An 11,444-nucleotide genomic window follows, 5' to 3' on the forward strand; every position below is an offset into this window, starting at 1 on the left:
AATTTCCTTTAGAGAAAGGATTGTTTCATTCATTGTATTTTTGTTCCTTAAAACCTAGCACAATGCCTGGCACACAGAACTTGTTTAACAAATGTTTTTTGATTGACTGAGGGACAAAAGAAAGCCCTGTCCTCAAAAGTCTTACATTCTACTTACATTCTACATATAACCATAAGTCAACATACGACCCATTTTGGTACTCTATTATCCAAAAATACTGCTTTTTATCCAGGCTATTGGACAGTGAGGGTCTAGGATCTTCTACAAAAATCAGATTCAGAAAAGTTTTCTCATCTGTAAAATGAGATGGCTGTACTAAATAGCCTCTACACTACCTTCCAGGTCCAAATCCACACTCCTACGAACTTGGGGTTAGGTTCTCTCTGTCCACTCCAAAGTGTCATTCTGAGCAAGGAAAATCACAGTCACTTGTCACAAAAGTTGTACTTCTTTTAGACGATTAAGTTCCTCTTTCATTATTAGAAATTAATTGTTTAAAAAACATGTCCTTTTCACATATTGTAGGGCTGAAGACATCATCCAAAATTGGGGAGATTTTTGTTTTTTGTATCTTTGTACATCATTTCTGAGAATTGTCCTTCTCCAAACATCACTCCTCAAAAAAAACAGGTTCGTTTTTTAAAATAGCTAAATACATTGAGGAAAAGTGTCTTCCTTTCATAAGAAAATTCATCTCAATGCTTTCTGTTCTATGACTTAAAAGGGAATGGAATGGGAAGTCCCATTTCCTCAGAACAAAACTCCAGTTTTCATGGCACTGAATGAGGAAGCCCAGAAGCTCAGAAAAGACTGCAGTTACATTTGTAAGTCTAAGTCAGTCACAAATGACAACTTTACAACGTAGCGAAGATTCTAGATATCTTATTAAAATTTTTTAAAAAACCCAATTTTTAGAACTAAATAAGTAAAGATACACTGTACAACTACTGGATAAACTCACAAAATTGTTCTACCTTCCACTTCTCTCAACTCAAGTTACACTCTATGCATTTAGGAGAAGGCCTGCCTCTCATAACTAAGATTTTCTTTGTCCCTAATTTGGTATCTCCAGTGTTAAGACCACCTGCTTTTCAAAGCTAAGACAATGACACAATGGTTTTCAATTGTGTTTCAAGTGATGGAGTTTGTGAAAAGCCCTTTTTTCCTTCTCCACCCACCCTATCAACTTTCTATTTGATTGTGCAATAAATGGGAAATTGTTGGGGCTTTTTTCCCCCTAGCTCTCTCAGACACTGAAAATAACAAGGGTAAAAAGGACACACTTGCGTTTAGTATAACATCTAACTTGAATCATTGTAGGTGGGCTGAGCATACGTCTTCTCTGACCTTAGTCAAAACCATTTCTCAACAGGTTGTCAGATTTTTAACATTTATTGATATCTTTTATTCTTACTTTACCCTAATTTCCAAATACATTTCTCTTTCCTCAACCACCCAGAAAGCCGTCTCTTGTAGCATGTCAGATTTATTTATCTATCCATTCATTCATTCATTCATTCATTTTACTACATCATTAATATAATTCTGATTTGGAAGTTATAAAATATAGTAGGGAACTGTGGCTGTCCATTCCTTTCTGTTTTTCATTCAATACAGTCCCATTGTGATTTAGCACAAGATATCAAGAACTACACATCTACCTTTGGATACAAAGCAACTTACCATAGGGCATTCTGCCATTAAAGAACTGGTCAAAATAGAAAATGTTTAGATATAAATACTACCCAGTGAGGCCCTGAATTAGAGATGGGGGAGGACAGGCAAGGAGAAGGCAGCTAGATGGCACAGTGGATAGACACCAGGCCTGGAGTCAGGTAGACTAATCTTGCTGAGTTCAAATTTAGCCTCAGACACTTACTAGCTATGTGACCCTGGGCAAGTCACTTTACCCCGTTGTTTCAGTTTCCTCATTTGTAAAATGCGCTGGAGAAGAAAATGACAAACCACTCCAGTATCTTTGCCAAGAAAACCCCAAATGGGGCCATGAAAAATTGGACAGGACTGAAAATGACCTTACAAATGACCTTCCCCAGGAGGAGAAGGAAGGAAGGAATGAAGGAAGGACCCTGAAAGATGAGAGGCTTATTTTACAATTTGCAAATGGTCATATGAGCTTAAAGCTTGGTCACCAGTGGAATGAGTTCTATCTAAATTACATTAATATTCAATTTTTAGGAATGTTAAGTTTCTTCTTACCAATTTCAGAATAAGAATGACATTTCTGATCCTCACTTATTTCAGCAAATGTAATGAGAGAGAGGGGCAATATTATTGTTCGACCAAGGGGACAATCTCTCATCTTGGGCCATTCCTTCATTGGCAATATGCTTCCTGGTCTGCTTACTAACCTCCATCAGTCTCACATAGCCCATGTTCACACCTTTTATGTACTAGTCAGACTATTTTGCATGTCAGATCTTTCCTAACAGATTCTATGAGGGCAAGGAGTGTGTGTAACTACACAGTATATTTCACCTTAATAAAAGATTTCTGCAAATAGTAGCCACTTAAAAACTATTTACTGAGTGAATGACTTTGGTGACTATGGTAGGCAATTTGGAGCGATTAGTGCTATGGAGGACTGAACCCTTCTGATGTTTTGACAGCTCTGTGAACACTGATGTGAGTTTTCCCTCCTACAGTGCAGATCACAAACAACCATCCACCTTTCTTATTCTATGCAATTCTTATTCATGTTTTCCCTCATTTTCTCTGCTGGAGTTCTACCCAGCATTCTGAGACCCTTCTTCTAGGTCAACAGTTCTTAATCTGGGGTTTATGAACTTAAAAAAAAAAGGGCTTTTTATAACTATATTTCAACATAATTAGTTTCCTTTTAAATATTATAAAATTTATTTTATTCATTTAAAAACTTTATTCTGAGAAGACTATTAGCCAATAGTTGATAAACTAAAACTACTGACCAATAGTCCATAAACGTTATTTAAGCATGTATCATATGCCAGACATTGTACTAAGTGCTGGAGATACAAATAAAAAAAGAAAAGACAATCTCTGCCCTCAAGGAGCTTACAATCTAATGGGGGGAGACAACAACAACAAAAGGAGAGGGAAGAGAAGGCATTTGGTACTGGGGTATGATGTAGAAGTCCGAAAGCAGTGTAGCTGGTGGGAAATGGGGAGAAGATTCCGTAAATGGAGGGCGAACTATGGTTTGGAGAGGATTTTGATCCATAAAATACTTGAAATCTGCCTCTGTGTGTGTGTGTGTGTGTGTGTGTGTGTGTGTGTGTGTGTGTGTGTACAGGAAGACCCAAGTTCAAATCTGGCCTCAGACACTTAGTAGCTATGTGCCCCTGCTACGTAGGGCACAATCTCCTAGGAACAAGATGCTCCTCTCTGGATAAGCTCTATCATTTCTAGCCTCATCACCATGCTGATAACTCAAGCCTTGATTGACACCACCTTCCTCAGCCTCCTCTATCCTTTGACTGGAGGACTGGAAAGTACAGTACCAAACTTCTCCCAAAGCCTTCCTTTACAGAGGGCAGAAACTGGACTCTCAGTTCATTCCATTCAATTTGCGTCTATTCCCCTGCCTGGGTTCAACTCCACTGAACAAGATGTCCCTGCCCAGGTTACCCCTTGGTGCTCTGTGCCCAAACCTGTGTTACTTTCCCATTTCCTTTTGTGTGTTTCTCCTCACATTGGATTGCAAGCACTTTGAGAGTAGGGACTATCTTCCTTTTCCTCAATTGTATTCCCAGTGCTTAGCATAGCACATAGGTGATTAATAAATGTTTACTGAATTGAACTTAATCTCTGCCTCAGTTTCCTCAACTATCATGTGGATAATAATAGCACCTACCTTCCTAGGTTATTGTGAGCATCAAATAAGATTATATTTTGTAAGTACTTAGCCATGCTACGCCTGGAATCAGAAAGACCTGACTTCAATCCATCCACAGACACTTACTAGCTGTGTCACCTTGGGCAAGTCACCCAACCCTGATTGCCTCAGTTTCCTCATCTGTAAAATGAGCTGAAGAAGGAAATGACAAACCACTCCAGTATCACTGCCAAGAAAACCCCAAATGGGGTCACAGAGAGTCAGATGTAACTGAAAAACAACACAACAACAAAGCACTTAGCACTGGGCCTAGCACGTAGTAGGCACTTAATAAATACTGATTCAATTAAACTGAACTTAACCTCTGTCTAACATCAGTTTCCTCAACTATAAAATGGAGATAATAATAACACCAACCTTGCAGGGTTGTTGTGAGGATCAAATGAGTTAATATTTTGTAAAGCACTCAGTACAGTATCTGGTACACAGTGGGCACTTAATAAATATTTATTGATTGGTTGAAATGAGATAATATTTTGCAAAGCACTTAGCACAGTACTTGTCACACACTAACTTCTTAATAAATGCTTTTTTTTCCTGCAGACTTACAAGGAAGGAGTGGAATGAAAAAGGAGAAATCCTTTATCATGCTTTCTCAGAAGTCATTAAAGGACCAAGCACAGTATTATGTTCTTGTAGTCCCTGCTACTGGGGAGGGAGGTTGAGGGTTTTAGAGTTGTAGAAGGGCTAAAGCCAATAGGATGTCCATACTCAGTCTAACATCAATGTGAGAAGCCCTGGGAGCAGAGGGTGACCAGGCTGCCGAAGAAGGGGAGAACAAACTCAGGTCTGAAAACAGAGCAGGTAAGAGCTGCCCTGAGGATCACAAGGCAGGTCAGTTGGTGAGCAGCTATTACACTTTCAGGCTGGGTCAGATGGTGAGACCTAGTCTCAAAAAAAAAAAGCTATTAAAGGTGAGTTTCCAGTATGGCACAGGGAAAAGAACCCTAGCTCTGGGGTCAAAGGACCTGGAATCAAATCCTGTATCAGATGCTTACTGTGTAACATCAGGCAAGTCACCTGACCTCCCTAGTCCTCAGGATTACAACGAAGGGGTTGGATTGGGGAATTCCCAGCTCTAGGTCTATATTCCTATGACTTGGGATTCCGAAAGGGAATGGCACAACTGAAGGAAAATCTGCCATTTAGTGTGTAGTAAAAGGTTATATTTGGGAATATTTTAATGAATTTTCTCCACCCCCGGATAAAGTAGGCACACATGTGAAATGCATGTCAACCAAGAGATAGCAAAGAATGAATTGGAAGGCATGGTTGCCTTCAGTGAAATAACATCATATAGTGTCATTCTCAGGCAGAAATTTGGCAGAGTAGACCTTCTCTAACATGCCAAATGATCAATCTTCTGCTGCATTTGCAAAACTAGTGTAGAGGATAAAAATAAGTCATTGCTTTAAAATTCATAGTACTTTCTAAATAAATCAAAGCCTACATCAATGAAGTGTACAAATAAGATGATAGGAAACATGGAAGCATTTTTCATTAGGGAAGAAAACCAACTTGATTTAAATGAGTTTGGCTAGTCACTTAAATTGGCTGGGTAGAGTTCAGCAAAGAGGAATGATGGGCAAACCAAGGAAAGAAAAAAAAAGACTTATGAAGATTAAACAAGGCTCTTTGAGGAATAATTACTATATAAAAGAGTAAAAAAAAGCCCTGTCTTTTGAATACAACATATAAGATCATTCCACTGGTAGGGAGAGAGTAGGTGGATCCACAGAGGCTGTAAAATCAGCCATTTTTCCAGTTTAGGATATGAGTTTAAAATTTTTTTTTAAATGCAGATCAAAGTATACTGTTTGCTATTTTGTTCTTCTGTTTTGTTTTGTTTCCTCTTTCTGATGGTTCCTCCTATTGGTTCTAATTCCTCCTTACAACATCACTAATGTGAAAATATGCTTAATAGGAATGTATATGTAGAGCCTATATCAGATTGCTCACCATCCTGGGGAGGGAGTGAGGCAGAGGGAGAAAAATTTAAAACTCAAAGGCTTATGGAAGTGATTGTTGATAAATCAAAATAAATTAATAAAAAAATTTTATTTGGCTTCTGGACTTCTGATTTCATCATTCCTTCCAATGAGGAAACCCTCTTCTACCAATGAAGATGCGCAAGTGTTCCACAACTAACCAATCTTACAAAACTGGCAGGACAGTGAAAGGTAAAGGAAATTGCTGAGGGTCACAGAGCCAGTGTCAGAGTTGAGATCTGAACTCAGGTCTTCTTAAACTTGAGGCTTGCCCTCAGACACATAGCTGGCAAAACAGAAGTATTGGAGGAGATCTTGAGGATATAAACAGCACAAAACGGGTTAGAAAATGAAATCAATGAGGGCAGATTTTAAAAGCAGCTAGGTATTGATCTTTTTAAAAAAAAGTTTAACCAACATTTTAAAAAAATTTTATTTATTTTATTTTTAATTTATGAAATAAAACAAGCATTTCCATAACATAGTTTAATTTAAAAAAAGATGATTGTACATGAAACTGCAAACCTATTGTGTACAATTTGCTATTCCTTTTAAATATATAATGAATTTTACATGATAGCCTATGTATAAACTATATCAAACTGCCTACCATTTTCAGAAGAGGGGAGGGGGAAGGAGAGAGGGAGACAAATTTGGAACTCAAAATCTTATAAAAATGATTGCTAGAAATTTCCTTGACTGGTAATTGTGGGGGAAAATAAAATGCTATTAAAATTAAACATATAATAAAGTTACCATGTAAATTTCTTTTTCTCCTTTTTTTCTTCCTTCCCTCCCCTACCCATGGCTACCATTAGACACAAATACGTATATATGTAATGAATGAATTCAATACATTCAGCTATTTATCAGTTCTTTCTCTGGATGCAGATAGTATTTTGCTTCATATGTCCTTTATAGTTAATTTGGGTATTTATAATAGTATTGATCTTAAAAAAAATTCACACCATGTGTATAGATATAGATAGAAAGATATAGCTAGTTAGCAATATATATATATTTATATATATGTACATCTCTCTATATTATATACGTGTGCATATATGGAGAGAGAGGGGGATGGGGATGAAAAGGGGGAGAGGGTAGGAAAACAGGAAAAAAGCTGTTCTTCATATTAAGGGGAAAAAAATGAAAAGGGCTCGCAATCACACCGTTACAAAGAAAACAAGCTTGATCATCAGAGAACGTTGCATCTAGAATCAAGAAGAACTGGATTCAAAGGCCATCTCATACACTAACCATATGACTCTGCTCAGGCAGATTAAGCTCTCTGTGTTTTAGTTCCTTCATCTTTAAAACAAGAGGGTTGGAGTAGATGGCCACTAAGGTACTTTCCAGGTCTAAATCTCCTATCCTAGCTGACCCAATGTGCCTAGGTGAAAATGCTGCTTTCCTTTTAGGCAAACACAAATCTTGTGTTCGTAAATCTTGATTCCTATAGATCCCAATTTTTTTTTTCCTGGGAAATGATTAGAGGAGTTCAGAGAGGATAAAGGACGTTTGCAAAGATGGAGCCAGATGAAGCAAAAGCTAGTACTCTTCCAGTTACCACTGCATCACAAATGGTTTGCCTTTGCCTTTCTTAATTCTTTTCCCTCATGTCATTCTCATACACCTGCTCTACTGCCATACTACATCCCCTCACAGTAGTGAATGTTTTAAAAAAAAATATTCAAACTGTTTTAAGGAGGGTTAGGCAATGCATTATTCTGTGACCAGAACAGAGTTTGAATGAGTTCTGAGTGCTTTTTTTAAGTCAAATTTATTCGTAGTAGAGGGAATGATCTGTTGATTATGTGTCCTGGAAGCTATTCAGATAAAACAAATTATGATTATTGTTAAACTGAAAACACTATTAGCTAGCACATCTGGGTGGAAGATGGTAATGAGCATCTGAATCAAGAAAGAAGACAAGAATATTTGGACTGTTTAGCACCACTCAGAGTCAGAAGCAGGGATCTGCAGGGTGGGGGAAAGTACAGACTAAGATAAGTGAAAAGTAGAAAAACCAGGGCATCAGAATGAGGTAGTCACTGGGGAGAGAGAGGGAAAAAAAAGCACCTGTAACTCCAGCCCAACATCTGGTAGCTTCCCTAGTTTAACTGGTTATCCCTGATTACTAGGCACTACATATTGTTGTTTCTATGCTGCATTCTATGCTGTTGAAAAATTGCAAGGGATATTACTGTCCTCTAAATTTGTCATCCTTGGAGTAAGCTCCAGTTCCTCTGCCCTAGTTATGACTCTGGAACCACCTGAGATAAAACTCCTTTTGTAATTTTGGTCTGTCATAAATTCATTAACCGCTTCTTTCTACCTAAAGTTTATCAATTTATTTTTAACAAAACCATTATACTTATAATATTTTTCCAGTTAACTCATTTTGTCTCCCAGTATGAAGAACCTTATTAGGTGGAGAGTTGTTTTTTTTTAACCACTGAGAAGTAAAGAATGCCTTGAGAGCCATAAGGTTTTTTTTTTTATAAGAGCTTGTAAAATTGTTGGCAGTTCCATAGGTATTTTTCTTCAAACAAAAATGACATCATTGCTGAAATTTCAAGAAGATTGGCCTCATTTACTCCACTTTTGGTACGACATATTGTTTCTGTTGAGCATCAATTGGCTTTTCTATTTCTACTGGAAGATTTATGTCATAACTATTTTTAGCATGCAAAGCCTGGTTCTATCGCTTTTGGAATTCAACTAGCAGACAATCACCCTTTAGAATTTGTCTAAAACTAAGTGCATACAATTTTCTAGTAGATGGGGTGCTCATTAGCAAGTTATTAATCCACTCTGAGTTACACTTGACCAAGAGTCTAAAATGCAGTAGAAGTTAGGCAAATGTTATCTATCAGGAAAGGTAATATGGTTGTATAGGATAAAAGCTAAGACTAAGACCTCTTGGCCATGTGTTCATCATATCAATCAATCTATAAACATTAATGAAGCATCTACTATGTGCCGGGCATTGTACTGAGCTCTGGGGATACAAAAAGAAGCAAAAGATGGTCTCTGTCCTCAGGGAGCTTACAGTCTAATGGGGAAAGACAACCTGCAAACAAATATAAAGCAAACTATATGCAGGATAAATAGGAGATAATGAACAGAGAGAAGGTACTGGAATTAAGAGGGATTGGGGAAGGCTTCCTGTAGAAGGTGGGGTTTTTGCTGGAATTTAAAAGAAGCCAGGGAAGTCAGTAATTGGATGATCAATCAGCATGGCCTCAGCACCAACCTGTCATTGTTACATAAAATTCAATTTGTTACCCAAATTAAATATAAAGGACATATGAAGAAAGACTATCTGTATCCAGAGAAAGAATAGATAAATAGAAATTTGTATAGAATAATTTTACATAAATAAATATATACACATTTGTGTCTAATGGAAGCTATCTCTAGGATGGGGACAGAGGGGAGAAAAAAGAAGAAAAAATTACATGATAATTTTGTTGTGTATTTGAAGGGAACAGTAAGTTGTGCATAGTAGATTTGTAGTTTCACTTATAATCATCTTTTTTATTGTACTGTGTCACGAAAATGCTTGTTTTATTCCATAAATTAAAAATAAAATTAAATTAAAAAGAACTATAATAAATGAATGCTAAAAATTGTTTTTACAAGTAATTGAGGGACAATAAAATACTAAATAAATTTTTTAAAAATTCAATTTGTTGTCAAACTCAAAAAAGTGATCAATTTTCTATATTAGGGATTTTAACAAATACTTAACCTTACCTAAGCTTAAAAAGTGAACAACAAGAGAATATCCAAGAAGTGGCCCAAGCTGTTTCTCCTTGTCTTCAGTGACTTATGGGTCAACAAAGAACTAAAGATGGTAGAAGAGATTATAACAACCCAGCAGTCAGGAGACTTCAGGTCTACTTGTGAATGTTGACAAAGTACAACCTTGACCTTTTTGTCTCCTTGTGCTGTTTGGGATTTTGAGATCCTCTGATGAAAAGATTTACGAATGCAAAGTATTTTTGTAAAGCATGGGCTTGTAATACTTGGAAGCATCACTATGATAACAGGTAATCAAAAGGTAACAATATTAGGGTTATGCTAAATATAAGTTTGGTGTGGTCCTTGGATGCCTTATAAGTAAGACAGGGCTAATACTAACATTTGTACAAATCAAATGAGTAGATAACAGGGATTCTTACCTTTTTAGGGGGGAGGCAATCCAAATCATTCTCTAGGATATGATTAGTTTTGGTTTTTGTTTATATTTTGTCATCTTTAAAAAATTCCCTTACCTTCACAATGCTTTTTAAATCTTGTACGTAGGTCCTCTCAGTCTCCAGAATTTCTTGAACTACTCTATCCACATAGAGAAGTTTAGGGCTTGTAGTAGACTCTGCAACTAGGGAGAGGGTGCCATTTTTGCTTGCTCCTTTTGCTTCGGTTGTCCTCAGCACTCCCGGCCACTTTTCACTGTTTTCTTCCATGTTCTGTTTCTCCTCTGGGGGATTCTTCTGAACTTCACTGCTGGAGAATCTCCTCGTGGGCATCAGCTCAAGCTTTATGGCCCCTGTTTCCTTGTCTTGGTTATTACACAAGCTCAAATGGCCATTGGGAGCTAAGGTCAACCTGCTGCCAAAGGAACAGTGGCTGTCCCTGGAAGAGGCAGAGGAGGACGTGGAGCTAAAACTCACAGGCCGGTCACTGTCTGACAGTTCCATGGTCTTTGGTCCACAGTAGGAGAAATGCCTTTTCTCTTGGTGAAAATCTGCCTTGGAAACAGCAACCTCTCTCACAGCTGGAGAAGTCTGAAGAGTCTGGTTGTCATCTAAATGTAAACAAATAAAAAACAAATAATAAAATTGTTCAGAATAAAGTTTGTGCTAACCACAGTCTTAGGAGATGACTTTGAAAACTAATTATGCTCAAATTCTTTGCAACAATGGGAGAAGACTACTGCAAGCTCCATTAACAGAAGGAAGCACACGTTTCATCTGAGCTGGAAGGCTTAAGGCTTCCACTGTAACTACAACTTCCCCAATCTTTGGCTTCTTGTCAATAATCTAGAATTCAGACTTGACATTCCCAGTATATGACATTCCATCTCCTGGTTCTGTACTCTTGTACATACCCATTTTGGAATGCTCTCAATCTCCTACATAGGGCCTTTCCTGATAACCCCAATAATTAGTGCCTTTCCTGTCTGAAATTACTTTGCACAAATTTTATATTTATTTATCTGTGTAGCATGACCCTTCCCAACCCTCCTACTGAACCTTAAGTTCCTTGAGGGCAAGCACTATTTCATTTGTAATTATTTTACCTCCCATACCTAACATATAATAGGTACTTTAAAAGTGCTTGGTAAGTTGCATGCTAAAGAGTTATATAGCCAATTATCTTGCTTTTCTTGGGTAAGGAAAATGATAATACCAGTATCTCTGTAATCCCATGAAATTCACTTAGAACTTTCCAACCTTGCTTAGGTTTAATGATAGTCAAAGAAATCTCTGATTTTTTTTATCCTTTTTTTTTTAAGACTGGGTCCCTTTCTATCTCTAAATCTATGATTCTAT

General features: G+C 37.3%; 1 protein-coding gene across 1 annotated transcript in view; it reads right to left on the reverse strand.

Annotated features, from left to right (window-relative positions):
- The window catches only part of PLEKHG1 (pleckstrin homology and RhoGEF domain containing G1), a 100,602-nt gene extending 89,906 nt beyond the window's left edge, over positions 1-10,696 (reverse strand). Inside the window, 1 exon segment of the mRNA XM_020986601.2 lies at positions 10,164-10,696. Coding sequence (XP_020842260.1) covers positions 10,164-10,589 — 426 coding nt within the window. The 5' untranslated portion in view covers positions 10,590-10,696.
- Between the last annotated feature and the right edge of the window lie 748 nt (positions 10,697-11,444).

This window comes from Phascolarctos cinereus, unplaced genomic scaffold, assembly GCF_003287225.1.
Source record: "Phascolarctos cinereus isolate Bilbo 61053 unplaced genomic scaffold, phaCin_HiC Scaffold_5;HRSCAF=322, whole genome shotgun sequence".
Lineage (NCBI taxonomy): Eukaryota > Metazoa > Chordata > Mammalia > Diprotodontia > Phascolarctidae > Phascolarctos > Phascolarctos cinereus.